The 27,092-nt window shown below is 34.0% G+C and overlaps 2 protein-coding genes and 1 long non-coding RNA gene across 5 annotated transcripts in view; all 3 read right to left on the reverse strand.

Moving 5' to 3' along the window:
- Positions 1–98: 98 nt before the first annotated feature.
- Positions 99–11,765, reverse strand: LOC148273867 (putative RNA-binding protein CG14230). 2 transcript variants are annotated; one of them, XM_088238038.1, is made up of 10 exons: positions 11,712–11,765; positions 11,317–11,553; positions 10,246–10,370; positions 8,182–8,526; positions 7,327–7,488; positions 6,156–6,404; positions 5,798–6,036; positions 4,475–4,761; positions 1,626–1,874; positions 99–367 (listed from the first exon to the last, which is right to left on the reverse strand). In XM_088238038.1, exons 2-10 carry the CDS (start codon positions 11,507–11,509, stop codon positions 198–200), a joined length of 2,019 nt encoding a protein of 672 aa, XP_088094164.1. In that variant the 5' UTR covers positions 11,510–11,553; positions 11,712–11,765; the 3' UTR covers positions 99–197. The 2 variants fall into 2 exon arrangements, with proteins under 2 accessions (XP_088094164.1, XP_088094165.1); XM_088238039.1 differs by having other exon boundaries at positions 11,675–11,744.
- A 112-nt stretch (positions 11,766–11,877) lies between these two features.
- Positions 11,878–14,583, reverse strand: LOC148273868 (uncharacterized). Its single transcript, XR_015824446.1, has 2 exons — positions 13,658–14,583; positions 11,878–13,163 (listed from the first exon to the last, which is right to left on the reverse strand). It is a non-coding gene; the product is annotated as an uncharacterized LOC148273868 (long non-coding RNA).
- Positions 14,584–16,816: 2,233 nt separating this feature from the next.
- The window catches only part of Sclp (leucine rich repeat containing protein 20 sclp), a 37,138-nt gene continuing 26,862 nt past the window's right edge, over positions 16,817–27,092 (reverse strand). The window contains exons 1-4 of one of the 2 annotated variants that reach the window (XM_088238051.1): positions 22,683–22,810; positions 20,306–20,449; positions 18,816–18,983; positions 16,817–18,237 (exon numbers count right to left, since the gene is read on the reverse strand). In XM_088238051.1, coding sequence (XP_088094177.1) covers positions 18,074–18,237; positions 18,816–18,983; positions 20,306–20,449; positions 22,683–22,746 — 540 coding nt within the window. In that variant the 5' untranslated portion in view covers positions 22,747–22,810 and the 3' untranslated portion in view covers positions 16,817–18,073. Of the gene's footprint in view, positions 18,238–18,815; positions 18,984–20,305; positions 20,450–22,682; positions 22,811–27,092 lie in introns of those variants that run through there. The other variant, XM_088238050.1, reaches the window with a different exon arrangement.

Below are 27,092 nucleotides of genomic sequence, written 5' to 3' on the forward strand. Positions count from 1 at the left end.
TTTTTATTATTTGACTCACCTTTTCAATACTTCCTCTGGCGCAAACTTTTACAACCAAAGATGCTGTGGAAAGGACAAACCGCAATAATTAAAAATAATTATTGGCCTCAAGATAGAGAAACAAAAGAGGTTATATTTATTTAACACATATAATTTTATTAAATACATATAATAAAACAACAATAAAATTATAATTATCATCTCTTTTTAAATTTGGTTGTTTTTGCTGGATGCCTTTGCTGAACTTTCTTGAAGGGAGTTCTTTCGTTCCTTATATTGTTTTGGATTCTGCGTTTAACCAAGAACTTGAGCTCTTCTCTTGAACTCTTCGAGCGAACTGTCGAATTCAAAAAGAAGTCCAGTCCTTCTGCAAGTGAAATATTACTAATAAAATAGCAGACAATTATATTATCACACAATAATGAGAATGTTCAGTATCACGGAAAATTGGATGCAAAAAATGTTTTCTTACACGGGGTAAAAATTAAAGCATTTAATTGTACGGCAAAGTTTTTTAAAAATGGATGAAAATATTAATAAAAATAAACTACATAGTTTGAGCTACGTCCCAAGTTCTTTAAAATCAACCAATGATAGTGTTGTGATAGATTTTCTGTTTCCGGGAAGCCAACTCACCAATTAGCAGAACTCACAGACGAAAATTTGTGATGTCACAGGTGGAGATTTTCAAAATGGCAAAAGTTTAAAAAATCATAAAACGATACATTTTTTTTTTTTTTTTTTGCTTAGTTTGATAGTCGATCAACAAATATATCGTTTTTAAAACACTGAACTTCCTTATATTAATATATAATAGTGCATAAGTGACTGATGCGCCTAATATGAGTCAAAATAGAGTTATTTATATAACTTGTTATTTATATTACTTGTTAATTTACCTGACACCCATGAGCATGCTCTTAAAATCAATGGATTTATATTTTTAACAATTGTACTTATTTTTTATAAATTGAAATTAAGATTTACATGAAAACCAGTTTTTCAAATTAGTTCCACAAAGCCTTAACAGTTGCTGTTGTTGTTGCATTGTTTTGAAATTGATTCAAAATAAAAAAGTTTTACCTACTTATTTTTTTATATTTTTGAATTAGCCTTTTTACCATGGATATAATCGGGTCAATATTGAAATTTCATAATTTCTCAGTGTGAAGTAATGCACATTCATATGTGCACATACTTCACACTGAGAAAAAAATCTACATAAGGTATCTAATGTATTCTTTAAACTGGGGTAGTTTAGTTATTTTAAATAACATTTATTTGTACTTTTTAAAAAGCTGACAAAATAAAATAAAAAATATTATTTTTATACACCAAGATTAGATTTTTAATCCCAAGTTTTTCCCTAGTTGTTCTACGAAATCAGTAAATTTTTTCACAATGGTCAAATGAACATTCATGATTGTTAAACAAATAATATATGTAAAGAATGGTGACGACATGGGTTATTTATTTTGTTTTTTTTTTTTTTTTAACATTTTTCATTTTGTCAATATTTACATATCCAAGAAAACATTTCAAAAATACAATACACATGTATTGAGCAGTACCTACTAAACATCCTTTTTTAAAAATTGAAGTTGTAACAGTGCGTATAATTTTACCTTTGAATCGAGGATCTGTGTTACTAAAGAAGAAATTCTCAGTAACTAGAAGAGCCTTTGGTTGCGCCGGTCCATACGGCGACTCCTCTTCTTTGACCTTCTGCTCTTCAGCCTTTTTATTATCATCATCGTCAGACTCGCTGTCATAGACAAAGGGATTCGACGCTTTTAATGGATTAGCAAACTTGTCATTTGATTTGTTTATGGCTTGTGCATGGTACTCAGCATCGGCTTTAGAAGCTTCATTATCTAAAATCAATATATACATTTAAACTTATGAATTATAATATTTTTGAGGTTGGATATTTGTACTTTAATTGGAAATTATCTCTATGCATAAAGTCTTTCCCTGCTTAGTACAATATAGAGTAAAATACACAGATTTCATTGTAAAATTCTATGGTTTAATGCAAATCCTCTGTAGTCTATTCTAAAAATTCAAATCTAAAAACAGGCCTGCACAGGTAGGTAAAGAGAGATGACCACCAGTGGAGGCCATACAAATATTATTGGGGCAGAATGTACATAATTTAAATAAATAGTCTTTCCACTTAAAAAAAATATTTATATGAGAAAAAATTTACAATGCTAACGGTACTATTATTTTTTGGTGCGACATCAGATAAACTTTTAACAATGGTTTAAAATACGCATATTTTGAATTGCCTGAAAACAAGATGTTTCACATCCTACGGGACAAACTATACGTATTTCATTAACGTGCCATATTTGTATGCAATGATTGTTTGAAGCGCGAAATTGTCAAAGTTATGGGAAGCCAACTGCGAGCCGTTTTGTAGAATATCATATTTATTATATTTTCATTGTATGTAATTTTCGATCTGTGAAAATACCCTACTTTTTTAATGATTCACTAATTAAAAATAAACATTATTTACATTCAAAGCATTAACTTTGTGGTCAAACATTTTGATTAAGGACTTAAAGGAGATGCAAACACCACCATGTCCGAACATGCACTGTGCATATGTAATTTATGTATTTATACTATGGTAATAGTAAAGGTAAAAGTGTATTTTAGTATTTGCATGGTGGTGTAGTGAGTGACAAAAAAATGCATTAAAAATGAATACGTTCAGTCCTCAGAGTAATAATGTGCCACAGTTATTATTATTATTATTATGGATAACTTATATAGCGCCATTTTCGTAATAAAATACCTCAAGGGCGCTTTACATGGTGATTCTATTGTTAAGTTAATTTAATTGAAGCTTTTAAATTTGTAATTTAATTAAAATAATTTATTTTGTTGTCACGTGCTACGGATTTATTCAAATGATTTAGAGAACAAGTGGGTTTTAAGTTTTTTCCGACACAGCCTCGCACCTCTGCTGGGAGAGCATTCCATGCCATAGGGCCTGCGACCGCAAATGCGCGTTCACCAAATTTAGTGCGCTGTTTGCGTAGAGGTATAATAACTTTTCCTCTCGCCGTAGCTGATCTAAGCGTGAGACGCCTGTCAGCTAGTTCATCTGGAATGCATAGTTCCCTTAGATATTCCGGAGCTGAGTTGTGCAGTGACTTATACATAAGCCAACAGAGTTTGTATTCGACCCTCTGTGGAAAACGTAGCCAGTGTAGTTCCCGAAGTTGTAGGGATGGCATTTTTCTCTATTGCGTAGAACGAAAGCGTTGCAAATTTTTGGTTTGACAACAGTTGTGTAACGGATGGTTTCGTTGCTGCATTCGTGTTTCTTGACCTGAGTACCTAGGATCAATTGATTTTCTGTAAACTATAGCTTGGGGTTCAAACTGTCAGTAGGGTCGCAGTGAGTCACATCTTGCTGGAGGGTGTGGTTCTATAAAATGCTACGAACGCCCAGTTGCATTCCACCGGCAACACTACTGACTAGTCCTACTCGTTAGCGTCCACGTCGCGAACCCTGGGCAATGGGATCACACTCGTAACGGTGTGATCTCAGCAGATAACGAGAGGATGAAAGGCGAGTTTCTGGCGCCTCCAAACCAGAACTATCCAGCTAAGGGAAGGTAACCCCGACAGAAAAATCCACCAGAGCAGGCAACGGGAAACCACTCTGGTCAACTTTTTCTAGGAATCACTACGGCGAGTATATTCAATAAGCAGTTGTCCTAGTTGCGGAATACAAAAGTAGCGCAGGTCTGAGATACTTTCGCTGTAGTGATCGCCAACGTCGGGGGACCTGACAAGGCACCGCAACAAGAAGAAACTATAGCTTGCTTCGTGATTGATAATCCTAGAATGATTTTTATGCATATGGGCGGCTTTACGGCGGTAATGCCTTATTACTGTAGGATTAGGTAGTCAAGAGTTGGTTGGAGTTCCTACCCAAGTTAGAGAGATTGACAGAGAAGACACGAGGTTGCTGTTTAATGCGTATTTATTACACGAGATACAGCACTCGGTTGTGTAGCGCGAGCGTACCGGCGATGATGGGTTGAAGAGACTGCACTTGAACTACATGCTGGAACTGAGTGAATTAAACTTGTTGGGCTAACTAACTGAACGGGCTGACTAACGTTGGCTGCGTCCTGTGGTCTCTTTATAGACAACGTTCCTTTGTAGTTCATTTCTTCATGGTAGGGACGATGTGAATGTGCTGCAGAACAATGCTCCCGGTTTAACGTGCAATACTGTAAGAGTTGCATTATACAAATGTATTGGATTCAATAGAAAATGATGACATCGCATCGTCGGTCATGAGTCTACTTCAGGTGAACTAATTTAACACGTGTGTCACCGACTATGGACTATGGACCCTACATTACTCTAAGGTTCATTCCTGTTAAGTAAGGAGGACTTATATACATAGATATATACATTTTAATATTAATAAAATCATAAATACCTTCTGGTTCTCGATTTCCAAATAGGCTCAGTAAACTGAATGGTTGCTGCTCTTCCATAGTCTGTTTGAGGGATTCGTTGACCTTGTAATACCGCTCCTGAGACACTTCGGGGACCGGTTTCTCGTCAGTCTTCTCCTGCGCTGCGGTCAGGGCCATCAGCCTTTCTTTCTTTCTCTCCTTTTTGGACTTCTTCGCGGGACCATCCGCGCTCGTAGCCGGTTTGCTCATGAACTTGTCGTGTTCGGGGCGAGACGGGTCGTAACGTAACATCGTCTTGATCGGCAACCTTGAGACATTTGTCAAAACTAATAAAATATATCAACATTTTTTAGTTTGTCCAAACTGTAAAAAATTTCTATCTTGAAATTCCCTAGGAAGTGAAATTATTGTTGATTAAACTAATTCGTGTAAAAAGAAGTATAAGAATTGAATAGTATTTTTGAGGCATTGTCTATTAGGTGAAATAATTCAGCCAGATGAATCTCACCCACCTCAAAAAAAGTTTCCGCTTTTCTTCTTCACAAAAGTCAACAAATGGAAGAGTTGAGGAAATCCAGATGTTTAAACAAAGGCAGAATGGTGAATGTTGCACAGTGCGTAAAGCCCTGTAAATGCCTAGACTTCCATATTCCTCTCTCAAAAATGTTTTCCCCCTCTGTTGCAATTAATTTCAATAAAACATTTAACTTCTACTACTACCATCGTACTCCAGAGCTGAAATCTTTATTGATGCGGGTGAGATCCATTCGGGTCCACCTCTGTTGTAATCGGAAGTTTCCGGGTTCGATTCCCGATGAGAACACAAAAATTTAATGTGATTTTTTTCAAGCCCGGGTGATCTGTGCTCGAAATTCACCACTACGATTGGGTTCTGGCCTGGCATGCAATAGAAATTATTAATTTTTTTTAAATTGGATAAACTTGTAAATGTTGTGGTGTGATGAGGGGCCTCTACACCAGTCGGAGCGTAGACAGAAGAAATAGCTTTGGACGTAGATATTATTATTTATTTCACATTTAGCTACAAGTACAAGATTTGATAAAAATGACGACGGACATAGTAACGTCCGTGAGAGAGTAATGGAGAGATGTGTGGTGGTCTATGAAACAGGCCTTCCTTTTATGTGCTGGATTCCTTTGTTCCCTGATCATCCACTACGACGGAGGGAAGGTAATGCCCTCCAGGGCGATGCACTGCCGAACAATTTCATTTATGTTATCAGCACTCAAGTCAGGGGTAGCCGTCTGGATCGGGCTAGCACTGCGTGTATCGATTTCACTTCCACAAACTCAAAATATTGTCGATATCATTTCAGACTTACTGTTTTTTGCTGGGTTCGCCATCTTTTTGCACTGGGAAATGGCTGGAGGTTCTGACAGTGGTCCCGAGAATTCCCTGCAGGATCTCCATTTGCCTTAGCCTCTCATCATCCTCTATACTGTCAATTTTATCGTCTCTGGCCTCGGGCTTGTCTTCACTGTCGTTGGGGGGACCTTCCATGAATCGCTCGTCCATCGCAAACCTCTTGTCTGATTGGAAACGTGATTGCAGTTGCATGAGCTGAAAGATATTCAAGACTTGAAACGATTACGCTGGATTACTGGCAAATTAATACACATTTGAAATATTTTGTTGTAAGTATGTATTTCTTTAAATTTATAAATAAAATATTGTATAACCTTTTGTCCAGACTCTCCTTGAAACTGCTCTTTGACATCAAAATTAATATTGTCTTCTTCATCGTCGGAATCATTTTCATCAAACAGTGATTTTTTCCCTTTCTTGGCAAAATTCACTTTACCGACATTTGATTTCTCGTCCTGGTGCTTCCGTTTGTTACTTGCATTAGAAGAAGTTTCTTTACTAACTTCGTTATTTGGAATGGCATCTCCATCGTCATTAAATACTATTTTATTAATTTTTTTATCCTGTAAATAAATAACAAAAACGTAATTTTAAACATTACAAATACAGCATTATGTTTGTGGTGATCACCTCAGGGGAGCTGTATATCGAACATCCCAATACATTCATTAACAAGTTTAAAGACATAGGCTGATGATGCAGTTCTGTTAGCAAGCAGCAAGGATGATTTGCAACAAATAGTCTTTAGAATGTATGATGTATGCCTGGAGAGCGGATTGGCGATAAACGTAAGTAAGTCAAAAGTGATGGTATTTGAAAGGGGAAGTGAGGTTACTGACCGCATAATAAATGTAAACAAGGAACGTCTTGAACAAGTAAAAGAATTAATGTTAATGGGAAGCATGTTTTCAAGATATGGAAGAGTAGAAAAATATGTTGAAAGGAGAGTGAATGCGGGCAACAAAATGAACAGAGCACTAAGCACAGTAATTGCTAATAAAAATATGTCAATCGAAGCTAAACTGGCAGTGCACAACGGAGTTTTAGTCCCAACACTTATGTATGGAAATAAAACATGGAACTGGCAAAGGAAGGATGAAAGCCGAGTGAACGCGGTTGAAATGCGATCTCTTAGACGAATGTGTGGGAAACCAATGTATGACATGGTTAGGAATTATGAAATCAGGCGAGAGTGTAAATCTGAGTCAAGTATAATTGATATGATTAAGAAAGGGTCTCTGAGATGGTTTGGTCACATAGAAAGAATGGTAAAATAAACTAGGATGACCGAGGAAGACGCGGCATGATCAGATAAAAGAAAATCTTAAGTCTGGTCATGTCAAAAGCAGACAGAACCGAAGGGCATGTATGACAAGATGTATGAATGTGGAAGAAGCTATGAATAGACGGCACAGGAATGAGTAATATGACTTGTAACAGATTTAACGGACTTTCAACAAAAATTGAATTGAAGAATGTACTTACTACACTGGAGAGGGCAATTTTGATAAGCGACTTCTTTTCATTGTAAGCCGATCTCATGTTCTGCATAGACTTCAATCTCTTTTCATCAGCAGCTGTTAAAGTCTTCACTTCCTGTGGTTTAACAGGTTCGGAAACTTTAACGACCGACTCTATTTTAATTTTCTGAAAAATACACATAATTTATTATTATTTTAAATTTAAACAAGCAAATAAAAGCTGATACGCTAAAATCTGTTTTAACTCAAGTTAGCGGATGACGTATTCCAACTTTTCCAAAACAAATCTAGCTCATTTTTAAAGTTATTAAGATTGCACGCTAAGACCAGCTCTTGTGGCAGCTTATTCCGACCATCAATAGCCGTATTGCTCAGAAAATGCTCCTGTTGGTTTAAGTTGAATCGGGTTTTCTCCAGCCTGAGACTGTGGCCTTGAAGTCGAGTTAAACATTATTATGGAGTACTTCAACTTGTGGCGAGCAACACCAACAGCCGTGAGGTTCGGTCAGGTCCGAACTCCGCTTTGGCCCGCGACGCGTAGTCCGCTGCAATGTCAGCCCGGACGAGATATTAAACGCCGTGCATCGGAAGAACTCACTACATTTCATCTTGGTATTTTGTGTCGCCTGCCCACAGCTCTCCGCCAGTGCTCGCTATTGTAAATTCCTTCTGTACAAGATAATAGGATGTAACTCGTGTGTAACTACTTAATAAATAACTTCAATTGTAATCCATCTTTCTCATTTAACTCGTCCTATAAACTAAATAACAATATGTTATTGTTTTATCTTAAACAATGACAGAAAATATGAAATAAACTTATAACAATACTAAAAAAAGGCATGGCTTATAAACTTACTCTTTTAACAGGCCAAGGATCCTGTTTTATTTTATTCCGTTTCAATTTAACTATTTTTACTGGGATGTCATTAGTAGAAATGGATGCATCAACTTCAAATGATTTATTCTCCGGTTCTTTGTATTCTTCGGCATTGTATGAAGATTCCACGTATTCAGGTTCCTCAATTTCTAGTGTCTTGTAATTTCTATCCTTAGCTTTAGGAGAATCGCTGTAAGAAGAATCCCCATTTGTGCAATTTCCATTGATAGTAACCGGTCTTGGAGCTATTTTAACACTAGGTTTAAATGGAATATTCAAGGATATTTCCTTATTTTGGTCATTCTGAGTGTAGTTTGGTTGACCCTTAAACAAAGAAGCAAATTAGTTACTAAGCATCGTCATTTTTGTCTCAATTAGTTTACCCATTGCGGTGTTTCTTGATTAGAATTTATTTTCCAGATTTGGAATCTACAGGGATATGAAATATTAATAAACATTTTTTCAACTAAACATTCATTAGCTACAGTGCCCTCTCGCTAATCCACCTAAGTCGGGAAGTGGTTAATACAAATATTTAATAACATTTAGTAAATAATTAATGTTATTTTAATTGTTATTTTGGCAAAATAAATTAATTTTATTTTTTAACTCTCTCTTCCCGGTCATGTGTGGCTAGTACACATTGGAATATACGCAAATCTCCCAAAATATCAAACTAATAAACTTCAATCTGTTTTCAATGCAGCAGCGAGGCTTATTACGGGAGTAAAAAAATATTCTCACAACATCTTCGAAATTTGCACTGGTTAAAAAGCCCAGAGAGAATAAAATACAAGCTTTGCTGGACAGTATTTCAATCCCTTCGTGAAATGGCTCCGAGATACCTATCGGACCTTTGTCGAAGGGAAAATACATGTCAAAGAAAATCTCACTACTCTTAGGTCAGCATTTGATTCGGGGAGAGGAAAACTTGTCAAAATCCGGCGCTCCCCAAGCACTAGATTTGGAGATCGTGCTTTTGCCGTCGCCGGCCTTCAAACTTACGAATCATCAACAGTCCCAGTCAGTTCAGATCCCAACTAAAATACCACTTCTTTAGACTATCATACCCTCAATTTTAAATCTGGAAATATAATATACCGCTTTAGTTTAGTTAGAATGTAAGTTTAGGTATACAATTGTAAAGCGCCCTTGAGGTGATTTTTTACAAAAATGACGCTATATAAATCAGCCAAATATTATCTCCATAAATATAATAAATGATGGGTTGAGATTTTCCCTATTCCTTTGTTATACATTTGCGTATCAGTGAAAATGTTTTTTTTACTAAATAATTAATGCTATTAATTAATTAATTAATGCTATTAATGCTACATAAAAAGCGTTTTATCAAAAATCGGAGATACCACCGGTACAACAGAAAGTTTACCGATGTGTCGCATGTTGCTTTCGTAGCAAAAGAGTAATCCTAATATATAATTGTCTCGCACACTCTTTACGTCTCATTCTCGATAATACGGGTATATGAGGGAGCGAGAGAGATAATTTTTATGCGTCACACGCACGGACAACAAAGTTTCTCGTACTTGTCCCAGACGCCCGTTAGCTGCGTAAGCTGCGTAAGTAGCTGCTCGGCTTTCGTCGTCACTGAGAGAATGAATAAATGTTTTTTTCATGTTTTTTTCATGTTTTTAGCAATAAGATTAAAAATACAATCACTTTTGACTTTAACTATAAATAATGGAAGCAATTGCCGATGAATAGTACAGTGTAACAATTTAAAATCTCTCATTTTTTGCATGTGTAGTGACTACACAGCACCGTGACGCGCGGAAGTTTTTAGGACAGTAAGGGAAAGGTTAAAAAAAAGACCCAATAAATACTCGAAGATGTCAAAAGTTGCAAAAATCGGCACACGTGCATGAGGCATTGTATGAATGTACAAATATAGAGGAAGTGAGATTTGTATGCAAAGACCGAGCGATATGAAAACGATATGGTGGTTTGTTTGTTTATTTGGCTGAAAAAATTAACAGGAAGAAATATGAACATGAAATGTAATAGGCCTCGATCTTTGCTAACCTGGTTTTGCTTTCTCCTTTCTTCCTCTTCCCTTTCTCTTTTCAGCTTCTCCATAAAGCTTTCTCTCGCCACGGAAACGTTCAGAAAAGACCCTTTCCATTTTTGCTCCTTGAACTCGTTAACACCTGGAAAATATTTTTTTAAAGAGTAAATAAGTAAGAAGGCAGTCACAGAATTAAATTTCTATTTAGGGCAATCAAAATAAATAATAATATTATCATAGAAATCTATATTTTTGAAAATTTATTGATAAGTTGCTAGAATTTCATTCGTCCATGCACTTTGTAGCTGCAAGACGATTAGTAATCTAGCTTCAATAGATAAATGTTATCAACTATCAAATATCTCAACTTAGTAAATGGGGTCTAGAATTCCAACCGTCTATGCGCTCAGTAGCTGCAAGACTTGTTGTAATCTAACTTCTATTTTTATAAATTTATTTTATTAATTTATTACAAATGTAAATAGAGGCTAGATTTCTTACAGTCCATGCGCTCTGTAGCTGCAAGACGTGATGTAATCTAGCTCCTATATATCATAATTGTATCATAATTGGAGACGAGGAACTGGAATCCCAACCGTCCATGCGCTCTGTAGCTGCAAGCTGAAAATGACATTTTAACATTTATTTTCAAAGGAAATTTTATAAAACTTGGTTTGCGGAAACTTTACACTATATTGATTGTAAACAAATACTATAATAATATAATTTAGGCCCTTTTCACAAAATGGTGTACAAAACAAAAAAATAAGATGTCATTTTTTGTTTTGTACACCATTTTGTGAAAATGACCAAAATTATATTGTTATAGTATTTGTTAGAATCAAAATAGTGTAGTTTCCGCGAACCAAGTTTTGAAACATTTCCATTGATAATAAATGTGAAAATTGCATTTTTCAAAAAAAAATTATAAAAGCGCCATCTATAAATAATTAGTTTCATATTTTCGTTTACAATCACCTAAATATATTTTTTTAAATTATGTACTTTTTTTTTTTTCATCACTGGACTTCCTCACTACCCATTCAGTGTTATTAGAAAGTGTCAATGTATTATCTTATCATACTTACATTTATTGACGCTTTGAATATCCGAATCTAGTGTTACAAATGCGAATATACTGTTATCTTCTCCAGCGGCGACCTTTTTCTGTTTCAGTTCTACATTTTTAACGATTCCATAAAATGAGAATTCCTTCGACAAATCACTCTCACTAACGCCAGAAGGCAAGTTCCCGACGAAGAGACGCGTCGGCTCGGGCATCTTGATGGTTTTTATTCAACTTTTTATCACGAACACGACATAACCTAAAACCAAAACAATATTCTTCGTTTTCGTAGCACTAACTATAGTATTTCGATATCAGAGTTTCGCAAAGGAGAAAAATACGCAATCAATGAATGGTTTTAAGTCACGCATTGATCATACCATTTATTAAAAAAATACACATCAAAACAAAACTCACGTGTGCGTGCTTAAAATTTGACATTTGACAATTGGCTATTTTATTTAAAACTTTTTATGGCTACTAACGCACTAACAGAACTAGCGAAAACGATATAATTTCTTTATAAGTTCGTTTGTAAATTTTCGCAGTTGGCAACACTTTGAAAATTTCAATTAAATTTTATAACCTATAAATGTGACTTTGACAGCATAATATGTAATCTTATATTTTCTGACTGAAATATAAAGTACGAATCTACGAAGATCGGTTTTACTTCATCCGCAATAATGTTACTAAATCATTTTATGTGCGGGTGTAGGCGAAATTTATTGAATCTGCGAGTACCGGCGAATATACAACTTGCATTGAAAAACGTAAAACAACCCACGAGTGAATTCAACGCAATTAAAAACGTGAGGAATTACTCTTCGAGGAATATCGTCAACTATGAAAGAAAAGAGTTGCATTGGATTACGAAGGATAACATACAAGGGAATTATAAACTGATCTACAATGCAGTGATGCACAGATACATAGTATACTCGAGCGCGTCTTGTCTGTTTTCACTGGTAGCGGTGGCTTTCGGCGTTTTCACGTATTATTATAAAGACCTCGACCGTAATGAGGAAATAAAAGTGTCCGACTATCTGTACGCATCTAACATGGGCGAAATTACATCCCTGGCTGTGATTGTCAGCATTATTTGTTTCGGTCTCTTCGTGGCAACCCGGCGCTACGTGTTTAGAATTTATCGAGGCCCGGAAGACTTCATCGCGATCTACGCCGGAGCCGTTCCCGGAACTTACACCAAACGGTTTTTCAAACCTGGAACAGTGAAGGCTGTCGAGTTCCGGTGGGAAGTACTTCCGTGGTCGACGTCACTTTTCACCGTCGACGGAAAGAAATCCATCCTTCTCGAAAGTCGCTTCAAAACAAGTAATGATTTATACGTAATGATGTACGGAGAGAGAAGACTATAGTTTACCTTGAGTTGTTGTTGTTTTATATAACGCTATTTATTAATCTACAATTAATAGTGAATTTTTACAATCTTAATTTGTTGCAAAAGAGAAAAAACACTCGAGAGGGGAATATGGAAGTCTGGACATGTGCAGGGCAGGGCTTATGACCATTTTTGTAAATTCATTGATAGTTTTAAGTTGCTAGAATTTCATTCGTCCATGCACTTTGTAGCTGCATGACAAAGGTTTGTGGCTCGAATCCCACTCTACCCCAACTTGATTCCATTTTCTAATAGTGAGTTATTTACAAGTCGTTGAAAATGGCCCTCAAAATGAAATATTTGGGTAAATCAAAAGAACGCAAATATTTCAGTAAATTTTATCAAATATCTAAATTTAGTAAATGGGGTCTAGAATCCCAACCGTCCATGCGCTCTGTAGCTGATTGATGTGCTGGGATATTTGTTTATTGTACAGCGCCCTTGAGGTGATTTTCACAAAAATGCCGCTATATAAATCATCCAAATATATATTTATATTGTTGAGTTTTTTAGATTTGATGTTTCCTACGATATCAAAAAAATAGTCTGTTTATTGCACATTACACTATAAGCACTGACGTATAATAAATAGACATGTTATTATTATTATTATGGATAAATTATATAGCTCCATTTTTATAATATCAAGGGCGCTTTACAAAGTGTTTATATAAAGAAATAAATTTAATTTCGGATCTTGTTGGGTTGAATTTAGTTTGCGGTCGCAGGCCCTACGGCATGGAATGCTCTCCCAGCAGAGGTGCGAAACTGTGAGAGTGAAGTGATGTTTCGGAAAAAACTTAAAACCCACCTCTAAATCATTTTAATAAATCCTTAGCATGTGATGATAAAGTACATTGTTTTTCTTTAATTACAAACAGAAATAGTTCAAATTAAATTTATTTGATTATATAATCACTTTGTAAAGCGCCCTTGAGGTATTATATTACGAAAATGGTGCTATATAAGTTATCCATAATAATAATAATAATGTGTTTTTTATTTTGGGGTGCAACAAATATCTCCAGAGGAGAGAAATAGACTTTGGATTAAATGTATCAAAAGTTTATTAATAAAAATATCTTAACATCATAAGTACATTTAATGTGAAGATTTATAATACATCTATTGACACAAACAAAAAATATAGTTTTTCTTTTACAATCACCACAGCGAATGTCTTTGAAGTGGAGTTTCGGTGATTAAATCTTATTTACAAATATCTAGAGTGCATTGGATAATAGATTAATTTCAAAATGTATTTAAATAGGTATCCTGAATGACAGTTGCAATTGCATAGATAAAATTGCGGCTGAAAAAATATATTTACTCGATTATGGTCTTACAAGCCTATTTGTGCTGGTGGATGTAGAAGGAACTAAGTATCGCTTTGTTATTTATTCAACTGTGGTATTCCAATATCTACTGCAGCGCCACTTTTACCTGCACATTATCCATTTGAATATTATAATATGATATATCACGGATAAAGTAATACAGTAGAGCCTTGTTAATCCGAATATTCGTAATTTCGGTACAAGGTGGTTCGATCTGGATGGTTGAGATGGATCCAGTCACAATTGTTTTTAATTGACGAGGTTTTACTATATTTTCCTTGTGATTTATCCCAGTATATAATAATTTGGTAGCCATTTTAAATAAGTCATTACAATAGCTGTGAGATTGAGTCCTGATAAAATTGGGACCCTTTCATATTGTATTAATCTAAAGAATTCAATTGCAATAAATAAGTTTTAAAAATATATTAGTATGTATATTTCTGCTAAAATATTTTTCGAGCAATAATAAATTTTTTTACAGCATAGCAATGATAAAAAACACTTGTGAAAATAGATTTTTTTGGCATTAAATGCATTGCATAAAAATTAATGTGGTATTTCTTTTAACATATGTAGTACAAACATAAAGATAGAATTCAAACTCAAATAATTTCAAATATAAAAAAGGAGCCACCAAAAACAGATATAAAGTGTATCGATGGAAGCGAATATCGGAGAGCAAAAAAGATTTTTAACAGAAAAAGATTTTATCACGATACCTATATGGTAACATTTATTAACAACGCTGTTGGCTGGTTATTTTCACACTGAAAAAGCCAATAAACAAAGAAGTTATTTTCACATAGCATGTAAATTACATACATACCTACAATCCAATTTAACGTGAAATATGTACATTAATTTATTCAAAATCATCTTTGGTTCATAAAATAATTTTCATCAAGGATTTAAAAAAATATTTGAATCACAATCAAACAGGTCATTACACATTAAAATATATATTCATCTCCTTGCATAGCAAGCAGACGAATGATTCGATAAAATTTAAATTCAATACATACAAATATTATTCATCTTTAAATATCTTTTCTCAGGTAAAGTACATTTTTTTATTTATTTTACATTCAATAATAAATAGCACCATTTATAGTTAATATGTTTTGTTCTTAAGGCTGATAAAGTATTCTTAAATAATTATAAAAGCGATTTCTGTAATATTGCACATTTAAAAAAATCTTATAATTAGTACGAGACTCCAAAGAGCAGACATTTTGCAAAATAATATGTACACATTTTAAAACAAAATGTTTATAATGTTCAACATAATTATTATTCCATTAAATTGCGTTATGCATAGTGACATTATTTTGTTTTTAAAAATTAAATTTGGCCGGCTGATTCAATTCTGTGGTCCCAAAGTAAAAGTCCTCGAGTCATAGATTTTGGTTTCGAGATAATAGAGTACATATTGTTTATATTATCATGTTTTGGTAGTAGGCCTCAATAAAGGGAAAAAAAACTTAATTGTCTTTGCATAGACAACATATCATTATCATATGATTTATTAAGCATTGTTATTTTTTTGATTTTCCATGATCCAACTTGGCGCAGGTCAAAGTCGAGTATTGTGAATAAACTGAGTAAATATTCTTTTTTTTTTAAATTTTTTGACAAAAAAATAATCATGTATTCTATAGGTTACATTGCTAAGAAAGGGGTAAACTCAATTTGGCCAAAACTTAACATCAGAATTTTTACTCTGAGACAACCGAACCTATGCATCCACACATGTATACAATAAATACACATTTGTTTTGTATAGTTGTAAAATTATCAGCAGTCTGCCATCTCTCTCTATGGAGAATAATTACATATAAAACATACATTATTAAAATTACATAATTATGCAAATTCAAGGAAAAAGCGACATGGGTAAATAATTCATTGTAGTGACTGCAATATTTCTATGAAAATATAATCATGAAAATCTTTTGAGAGTATTTTAGCCCATGGCGTTGAATACGCACCAGTTAATATTTATTTTTCTTACCCTAACCCGCGCCCAGTGGCGTGCGTTCCATATAGGCACATAAGCAGTGCCTACCCTACTGCAATTTCATTAATACAATAAAATATGCGAGTAACTATTTGTAAAATAAACCTGATATAATTCAGTTAAGTACTGTGTCGTACCGATCGGCGCACCGCATCAGCCAGGGTCGGCTAAGGCACACCCTAAAAATGCTTATTTTGTTCATATTGCAGCTGTTGTTTACATGAACAAAACGTGTATGTGTGGGTTTTTTTTTCAATTATAATTACGCGTGTATGGGTAACTTTAAAAATGCTTTTCATGAACTTTGGTGCATTGTTTTAGAAAGACGTCTAAGAAAGGCGGTCAAAGATCAAATGTCAAATAAATAACCTCAAATGCCCCAAGTCGATTTATTTCACACAATGGAGAATATGATCCACGTTTATTTTGTTAGTTAAAAAATAAAATGGAGTTCTGTGAAACATGAGATAGTGACAGAAGTATGTGTTGAACCGTTTTAAGAAACAACGCGTTTTCTCGGTTATCCTCCATGGAAAAAATACTAATATGACGAGTGAAGGAAACTATTTGGTAAGATTTATTACTTACTGCCTACCCTAGTTAAAAACTCTGTGCACGCGACTGCTCACACCTTACACAGCATAAAGCACCTTATACCTTGTTAGTTTACCAATTTAAATGTATATTGATACACAAAAGTGGGATGAAAAGTATATTTTTTTAAAAAGAGAGACCATAAAGCGATATCACAATTTCAACCAAATTTCTTTTTATTTTCTGATGCGTTGTCCTGAGTCAGATTCCCCAATGGTCAATCGAGGATCTAACTCGACTAGGGATTTTAATGTCATCATCAAATTTTGGGGGCCCTCCAGATTTAGGTGTTCTATTCAATCTATTTTTAGCACGCTTTTAATTTATAACGATAAAATAAGTTTTTTGGCGGCCAGGTCTGTCAAAGGTCTCCAGAGGATAAAGCGAGATTTTTCGCGAGGATTTTGCTCTCAGTGAACGCACTCGCGAATATTTATAGCTACAATATTGCAGTCACCTAAAATCTTAAATCGTTAATAACATTGATAAATCACAAGATTTCAAGTCAGAAATACAATTTCTTCCTCGGTAATATACAAAATACTTTGGTTAGTAAAACTTAACATACTTAACTTAACAATTTTCGAATATGTAATATCCGATACAACCATACTTGACATTAACGTAACTGCCAATGGGAACATCAGTGTTGACTAGCCTTAGAAACACTTGAGAAAAGGCCTTTTTTGATTATCTAGACTCCTAAATACTGCAATGAGTTAGTAAAATTCTCAGTTTGCAACCCTTTCACTTTCAGAAGTAAGAAATCATTTTAAGTAGTACAATTATTGGCTTTATAAAATGAAAATTAGATGGCAAAACATCAACATGCGCGTTTTTGTTTAAATACAGACAAAATTTCAACAATATTTTGAGTACGTCCAAATCCCTGTAGACGAGAACTGAATTCCACCCCCTTTATCAGTTGATAGATATTCTAAAGGAGACTCAAAATCAGCAGATAGAAGAACTGGAGAAATATTAATGTTTAAACGTGGGCAAAAAAGTTTATGTTTCACAGCACGTAAAGTGATCCCTTCGACCAGCCAATGACAAGTCACAAAGCCTGTAATTGCCTAGACATCCATATCTCATCTCCCGTCTTCTCAATAATCTCGAAAATGAAATTAGAAAATATGTAGAGTCAAATATTTTATCTGTATGTGATTTTAAAAGGATTCTCATCTTAGAATATTTGCCAAAAATATTTTTGATACTACGTTTTTAAGGATTGCAAAAATATTGTTTTAATATAGTTGCAAATACATCTGAGCAAGTTTCAAACAGGAAATCATCAAGCGAAACCACCCAAGTGAAATTGTTTGATGAACATTTAAAGTTGAATAATTTCTTACATCTGAAGTTCGGGGTGAAAGGGTTGGCGTCGACGCTCGACTAATTGATCTACATAATATTACGGTTAGGGTTAGATCGTCAAATCCTCCCAGTCCTCAACTTGTCTTTCGCTGACGGCCACTGACGGCCGGGGAAGGGCCTTGAGGCGGGAGTGGCAGTTGGGCCCGAGGGGGTTGTCAGTCAGGTCCAGCCTCCGGAGAGACGGCGCGCTGCTCAGCATCTCAATATCCACATCTGGAAAAAAGTTCATTGTATTCTGCAGTGTTTCGTAGACGGAAAAATAATACAGTTTGATGCAACAAACTATCAACAATATCTTGAGTTTGTCTAAATTTTTGTAGGCAAGGACTGGATTCAACTCCCTAGGGAGCTGCTAATATTAAAAGAGAGATGAAGAACATTTTAGAGAAGGTTATATAGAAGTCTAGGCATCTACAGGGCTTATGACCTGTCATTGGCTGGTTTAAGTGGCCACTTTACACACTGTGTAACACTCAGTTTACCCTGAAGATGGCTCCTGCAATGGTAGCCGAAACGTGGGAACAAATCCAACACACACGGTATCACCCAAAAAAGAAATATTGAAGCTAGGAGTGTATGCCAGGATAGACGTGTGCGGTGGTCCATTCTCTCTGCCTACACCTATGGCGAAATGGCGTGATGGTAGTAAACTGTTCTTAATCTCTGTTGTAATATGTTAATAGCAACAAATTATGATTAATCTATGCTTAATCTAAGCTTCTTATCAGATTAGGATGAATGTTTAGTTAATCAAGCGCAATGTCACTCTCCGGAGTGGTGAGTAATTTTACCTATGATGTGGTTGTGGCTGGCATTGAGGGTTATCAGGCTGGGCGCGTGCGTGACGGAGCGCGGCAGGGCAATGAAGGAGTTGTGAGAGATGTCGAGCCTCTGCAGGGCGCGAAGGCCGACCATTTCATCGGGCAGGCGGGACATCTGGTTATGAGACAGGTTCAGATCTGCGGGAAAAAATACAAATTACCATCGTGTAATATGATTATTTTCCTATCTCCGGGCGAATAGAGCAGGATCTGGGAAGTATGGCCGCGGTCCCAATTCAAAAAATAAAACTGTTTTTCTTCACCGTCATATAGAAAAACGAGAAAAAGATGCAATGATCGTGTGTTTTTGATTGATCACAAATTGACAATACGGCAGATACAATGAAAGCTTTTTATGTTTTATTTTCGCGGTTTGATTGTAAATAAATATTACATTTTCGATTAATGAGAAACTGGAGAAGGACACTAATCTTTATAAACAGTTTCAGGAAAAGGGTTAGCACTTTTATTTTGTGTCCAGGCGAATAAAGAAAGCTGTATGTAAAATAAAACTGGAACCCTGGATGCGTGTTTTGTGACTCGATGGGTACTCTAAAGTAAAAATCCTGGAAAAGGCAATAGTGTAGTGGTTTACGCGCTCAACTATCGTGCTCGAGATCCCGAGTTCGTTGTTTAATTGGGGAAGCCGAAGATCAACCTCAATCCAGCTAAATATTTCATCAATGGCAGACCAGACCTGTGGATGCATGGAATGATCTGTCTCGAGCAATAGTCATAGCACCCTCTGTTTATACATACAAAAACAAATTTTACATATTATATAGAAAGTAAAGTAAGCATATTGTAAGAAAAGGTCATATTTATTTTTTTATTAATAAACGCCCTGAGGGCTCTTACAATATACAGTTAAAAGTACATATAAAATAACAAAAATAAACTCACAACTATTACACTTAACATGTAATTCATTCTAAAAGAAATAAAAAGGAAATGAAGAGAAGATGAATAGAGAAACACATTAAATAGGGGAGAATTAAGGGGATGACCATTTGATGGATAGGATAGCTAATTTGATAGCAGCAGGAGTGGTGTGGAGCGAGTCCAACAGCTCAGCATAATTATCAGAAGTTCTGTGGATGCTCACTGGGGGAGGGGAGAATGGTGGGTGAAGTTCGTCCTATTGTACTCACACTGGAACACGTGTCGGAGTCTGGTGGTCCTTGGGGGTACAGAAAGTTTATCAGGGACAGTAATTTTGGGCAATCTATTATGGTGCATATCACTTTGTGCATTAGAGTGAGGTCAGCAACCGAAATCTGCATGTCCTTTATTCAAACCTTTCAGCCCGGGTGTACATTTAAATATACGCGAAATTTAAGATTGATTTACTCACATACACATAATTAAAAAGCCGCAATTCTAAAATGAAGTAGATGATCGATTTTTAACTTTATGTAGTAAATTAATTGATTGCTTGATATTTTTAATCGTGTGGGTACCTGTGATGAGGCTGAATTTGTCCGCGAACTTGGGCGGAATTTTGGTGATGACGTTTCCACTGAGGTCACAGGTCTGCAGGGCTGTGTGGCGGAGCAGGTGGTACACTGCGTCCGGTACCTGCATCAACTGGCACTCTGAGAGATCTGCAACAATATAAATACAACATTAATATTCATACATTTATCAAGAATCCTCAGACTTCCTAACACGAATCCCAATCTTAAATGCCTTGGTAACGATTTGTCTTCCTCGGTGAAATTACTGAATACCATTGGACTATAACCTACTTCATATCCCTCTCTCCTTCCGTACTCCACTTTTATCTTACAAATTGTGTATTTTTAACCGAATATCGAACATAACCGAACATCGCACGCAACTACACTGGCCAGTATCAGGCAAAGAAGAAGAAACATTTACATTCTATCACTTCTTCACAATGTTTAAAATAATCCCACTTCGCCTGTTTATCTAAGGGCTCTTTCAACCTCTATCACAACACGGACTATCTCTTCATTCTAGTAACGAGAGAACCCTTTTTTCAAATCATATTGTAATATTTTTGTAAACATATGAACCCCTAATTAAATTAAATAAAACCTTTTCTATTACGTATATTATAACTGAAATGGTTACAAAACACAAATTGAAAATGTAATTAAGTAGAATAAAATAAAAATTAAAACAAAAATAAAACACGAGTGACAATTGAAATTGAGTACAAACACACACATATCTTGACGCCTAATTCATGATTAAATTCAGTTACGCTTGCTACAAAGGAATTTGATGTCCAAATCTAACTTAGTTAATTTCAGTCTTAGGTTCCCTCTATACCTCTATTAGTTATATCCAATCGATTTAGTTTTTTAATGAGTAAACCGCTTATGGCGCTAAAACCACATTCCACCAAATAAGATATGGGAAGGGGTAATAATAATTTTCTGGCATGCAAAGTAATATTAGGATATTTTGTGTTAGTTTCTTCGCAAATCCATGCCATTATTCCTACATCCTGCACAGTTTCTGTTTTCAGATAATTATTGAAATTGTAACCGGTTTCATTCTATTTTAGTACAATTTTGCGTATATTTCAATTTTGTACATCTCAGGCATTTTTTTATATGGCCGATGAGTATTCCCCTTTATATGTGGAATGCCGACGTGTCCCACCTCTGAGGCGTTATGCCCCACCGGTGGGGCGTACGCCCCACCGTGGGAAACACTGTATTAATACATCAATGACATTAAAAATATTTTATTTATTTATACATCAACGGTTCAAAGAACCCTTTACAAAAAAAAATAATTTACATGAATAATCACAGCAGTGGACAATAATCATGTGGTACATAGTATGAAATAATAGAATAATTAAAACTAAAATATTTAGTGAATATAAAATACAAAAAACAAAAAAGTTAAAAAGAAACATAACATCTCTAAATAAAAGATAGCAATAACCATGAGAAAATATTATTTTCTAAATATAGCACAGTAAAGTTGAGAATAACTAGGTAATAATAATTTTTTTAATGCAATATTAGTATTTTATAAATTATAATGGTTTAGCTCAAAGTTTTGGGTCTTTCGTTTTTTTTAATATATTGTATACAATTATTGTTTGTCTTTGCTAAATACTTTTATGTTCTCTTTGTTCAGTTTCTTGCATTTATGTTTCTTCATGTAACTGTTGTAATTGGCTTAGGCCTTATATATTTAGTAAATAAATAAGTATTTTGAGAAATAAAAAACTTAAATTAACTAAATAATACATTAATTGGTGAAATCATCATCATCAGTTGGTTGGAAGAAGTTGCCATTTAGCAATAAATCCACCAATGTACAATTTAAATTATGTCTAACATGTTAAAATAAAGAAATAAAAAATCACGCATTCCAGGAAACAAAGTTAAATTTAATAATATATTTTAAAATAAATCCATTGTTTTTCTAAAAAATAACGAGTGAGAATACGTTTTAATTCATGAACATAATTTGTATTGAAAATATCAAATATTTGTTCTAATTCATTTCCATACCTGTGTATCCTGGGTTAAGGTGAGTGCATTTCGAAGTTAGTCCGTGAATATATTTTTTAAACAAATTAACTTATACTTCAACACAATAAAACACAATTTAGGTTATTAATATTAAAAATAGGTGCAAATAATATTTTAACCTTTGTCATAAACTTTTGCACAAAACTTTTAAAATATCTCCGCCTAAAATAGTTTTGAAACAATCTAAAATCCTATTAATAAAACCATGAAACAAAATTGCATAATTCACGGGCTAGATACATTTCAATGACGCTTGTATTCTTTTAGCACTTTACTTGCAGTTGAGAAATAATAAAAACATATGGTTCAGTACCTAAATTTTGATTTTCCTCCGCATCCTGACACCGTAATATGACTTTCGTGACGGCAGACGCCATTTGTAATTTCAAATGTCAAATTAACCACAGAAAATGCGCCGGGAAATGCGCAGAAAAAGAAAACCCGGAAAAGAAAGGAGCGAAATATGAAAATCAAGTATGCGTGCGTTCAGAGTTGCGAATTTTAACACTAATTTAATCCACTTCTGTGTAATAAATTAAGAAAGAAATTGCTAATGGATTAATTGGCAATAAAAGCGATAATGTAGGTACTACGATAAGCATCAGTAATGTATTATTTTTAATAATGTATGAGTAATGCTATCATCACAGTAATACTTATACATTATACGTAATAATATATTATATACAAGTACGGATATATTATTGTCGCGCATACTTTATGTAATATTTGACATGCAGCGAGTTTTCCATGTAGTTTGGTTTTAAGAGAGCTTTTTAAATTAATGTTTAATAAAAAACTTTGTAAAAGTTGATATTTTATCAAACAGTAAAACGTTTGCCTATTAGTAAATTATTTAGGTACCATGTATGCACATAGTATGTACATTTTACACTGGATTTAGAGTGATTTTTTTATATACAATACTGTTAATATATCTATTATCAATAAAATTGAGCAATCAAGTATCATTTAACATCAAGCAATGGCTCAAAAAATATTTTTATCTAGTTTCTTTCAAATGATATTGTTTTTGTTTTTATTTATTTCAATTTCTTTTTTGTATTTTACAAAAGGTATACATTAGTTACAAATACAAAAAAAACTATTACCATAGAATTAAGAATAGTCCAGAAACCGCATACGCACATCAAACAGAAGGCGACTAAACTGCTCATAAATAAGTAGGTTTACGTTTTGACCCATTAGTTTCTTTGTAGACGTTGCTCAGTACGCAATTCCTGATTTGAATTCAACTATGCCGTGTTGTGACTTTTTAAAGTGTAGAAATACTGCTAGGATCTAAAAGGAACAGGACGCAATCACATTTCATGTGTAATTAGCAAATGAATGTGTATATAACAAATGCATAACTTAAAAATTGAATTATTTTTCCATCTGTCAGATTGTCGAAGAAACAAAATGGAAATTTTGTTAGTGTTGCCAGGGTAGTAATTTTTTTTACCCTACTTTGCTCATCTAATGAGATAATTATTGAAAATTGGATCTCGGATTAAACAACTCTGTGAGGGACATTTGACCGACATTATCTTCAAAACATCAAGTATTGTTTAACATGATATAAAAATATCCATTTAATGTAAAATAAAATTTGCTTTATATTTTAAGTTTAAAGTTTATAAATTCAATTACTCTTATTAAATGACCCTAGAGAAATTAACATGTTGCTTTTTTTTTTAACCTTACATTTGTGTTATAATTTTTTTTCCCCATCAAGCAACAACGCTGCGACCTCGCGCGCGGCGAAAGTAAGGCATAGCGGGGGAATCATTGGACACAGTCCGATGTATTCAAATATGATTCTACGCTCCTTCTGGACTATTCTTAATTCTATGTACTAGACATTAAAACTAAGCGCCAACAGGATACATTCGAACTTAACAACAAATTAATAGCGAAGATATTAATTACACTCAAGCGCCTGCAAACTGTAGAATTTTACTTTAGAATCATTGTTCAAACCATGAATTTACTGCGTGACAGGGTGGCGACATTATTTACAAAAATGGTCTTATTAATTGACCTCCACGATCCTGTGATTTGACGCCATTGGATTATTATCTATAGGCAGTGGTCAATGGAAACAAACCAACAAGCCTGGGCCCCGATTACAATAGGAAGTTAACATTTCCCACAAAGGCATGGCCTGTGTGTGAGTATACATTTTATTTTTAATCGAAATAAAGGCTACTGTAAGAATTCAATAGATATCAAATAGTTAAAAGATGAATGCTGATATTAGAACACAATTTTTTGTCACTAAAAATGAGAATCAAAATGACATAAACAGACTACAAAGACAGCAAAATAAAATATTAAAGTTAGTATATGACCTTCCCTATCTAACAGCAACTAAAGAACTTTTTGAACAAACTAAACAATTAAACGTAACTGAACTTTTTAAACTAGAATCTTTAAAATTTATTCATAAATTAGCCACTGATGTAATTGTAGACGAAGAATTAAAACTTGAAAAAAAAAAACTGTAGTAAACATGAACACAATACGAGAATTTCAGAGAAATATCATATACAATCTTTTAAAACGAGAAAAGGACAATCGAGACTTATAAACCATGGACTGAAATTATACAATAAACTACCAGACAAAACTAAACAAAAGACTCAGACAACCTTTACAAAAGATGTTAAAAATATTATCATTAACAGTAGAATGTAAATTTCAAAAGTGAAAACATTTTGTTAAATGTATGTAACCCGTAAGGGTTTATCAATAAAATTTAAATAAAAAAAAAAAAAAAAAAAAAAAAAAAAAATGAGTAAAAGTATATTCTGTTCATTATCGCAGTCATAAGTCAACGCTCGCGTCGGTTTGTTTTTTGTTTTCCTCGTAAATAAATACAGTTCATTGGCGAAAAATCGGCATTTACTATAAAAAATAATACAATTTATTGCATTTACAAAATAATAAGGAGTATCTAATATAAAATAGGGAAAATTAAATTACATGACTCCTTTTCTTGACATTTGGCTCGCCAACCGCCGTGCGCCGGCTAAATGGCGGCCTCCGTGGTGTAGTGGTCAAGACGCTTGACTCACGCACGGAAGGTTCCGGGTTCGATTCCCGGTGAGAACACAAAAAAAATAAAATGTGATTTTTCTCAAGCCTGGTTGTTCTGTAATGTAATTCACCACTGTAACTGGGCCTCCTGGCCTGTTGTGGTGCAAAAAAAATTTTTTTTAAAAAATGAAAAAATGCAATAGCCTGATAAATATAAAGAAATAAATAATAATAACAGTTTTGGAATATTTATACGAGTGAAATTCAAATATGTGATTGCGCAGCAGGATTATACGTCGCGAAACGTAAATATTCTGACATTTAATATTAGGTGTTCACGGATGTTCCATTGTGATCGTGAATACGATAAACAACCATGGCGAGAAATTTCTATCACGTCGCTTATTAGCACGTCGATAGTTATTTGTGGTTGAGCTACTGGATGTTTAACTAAAGCATAAAACCGCATTTAAAATTTACAGGATATTGATTTTAAAAAAGGTTATATCATATTTTAAACAAATGTGGCATCTTTAAAAAAAAATCTGTGTTGGATTAGAGGGTTGTTTATTTGAAAAAAAATACAATAGATTGAGAAAATGTAATAGGTATATTAATTAATTTTTACACGGGTAAATTTTTTATTTCATATTTTGTGATCATTTTCGACGAACTAAATAATGAAAAGGCTAGTCTTCTGCATTTTGCACTGTGCATTTTAATTACACTGCGTTAATTGTTATTATAACGAACACAAAATATTAAATAAAAAACATGATTGTTTAAACATAAATATATATATGGCATTTTCTTAAAATATTGTTTTTTTTTCGCTCTAATCCAAAGGAGATTTAAAAAACATTTAATTTGGTATCAAGATTTTTAAAATCAATATTCTGTAAATTAAAAATGCTTTTGTGTAAGTTTTGCCAGCACTATATAATCGACCGATACATGATTTGATTAAATTAAAATATATATTTATAAACCAGTGTTTTTAATCCATAGCTTTATACATATACATCGAATACATAAAATTATATTTTTACTATCGAGAATCGCAGCGAAATTCGGACGAACGCAGAAGCACCCTGTGTATATTTTGTTACCATATCATTAGCAACAAATAAAACAATAGTTGTCTATGTCACGCTCATAAGCGCGTCCGAGCGCGAGAAAGACAGGGATTATATTCATAATGCGTATGCCGTGCGATGTCATACCAAAGGCTTGTTCACAAATACCACGCAATGAATTTTGTAAGTATTGCAAGCTTCAAAAATCCAATGCTCTTCCACCGCGTATCCTCTTAAGATTTACATTTCCCTCACTAAGCATCCAAAAATTACACATGATCCGAACGGGGGGACCAAACGACCCCAGCGCCTACTTGTATATGGCGTCAGGAGAATAAAACGTTGAAAATGTTTATGACCGCGCAATAAATTAATCTTTTCGCGTGCACATATTTTACTCATTCGTGTATTTTATTCATTTTTGTTAGTTTGCCGAATGCTTGTGTACATAAAGAGAAATTGACTCTTGTAGTACTTACGTCTTTTTTTTTTCAATATTAAAAAAAAAAAACTTTTTCAAAATTTAAAAACGTAAACAGGAAGATGCTTCTTTTTATTTATTTCAGGATTGCAAAAAATATACGGCGAGTAGCTTTAATAATACT

The sequence above is a fragment of the Micrasema longulum genome, unplaced genomic scaffold (assembly GCF_059751315.1).
Source record: "Micrasema longulum isolate JH-2025_06_02 unplaced genomic scaffold, ASM5975131v1 h1tg001822l, whole genome shotgun sequence".
NCBI classification, from domain to species: domain Eukaryota; kingdom Metazoa; phylum Arthropoda; class Insecta; order Trichoptera; family Brachycentridae; genus Micrasema; species Micrasema longulum.

Coding starts and splice junctions, on each gene's coding strand:
- LOC148273867 (XM_088238038.1), bottom strand. CDS start 11,509: ATGCCCGAGCCGACGCGTCTCTTCGTCGGGAACTTGCCTTCTGGCGTT. Junction 10,371..11,316: donor TATTCAAAGCGTCAATAAAT/GTAAGTATGATA, acceptor AATATTTTCCAG/GTGTTAACGAGTTCAAGGAG. Junction 6,405..7,326: donor AAATTGCCCTCTCCAGTGTA/GTAAGTACATTC, acceptor ATTTATTTACAG/GATAAAAAAATTAATAAAAT.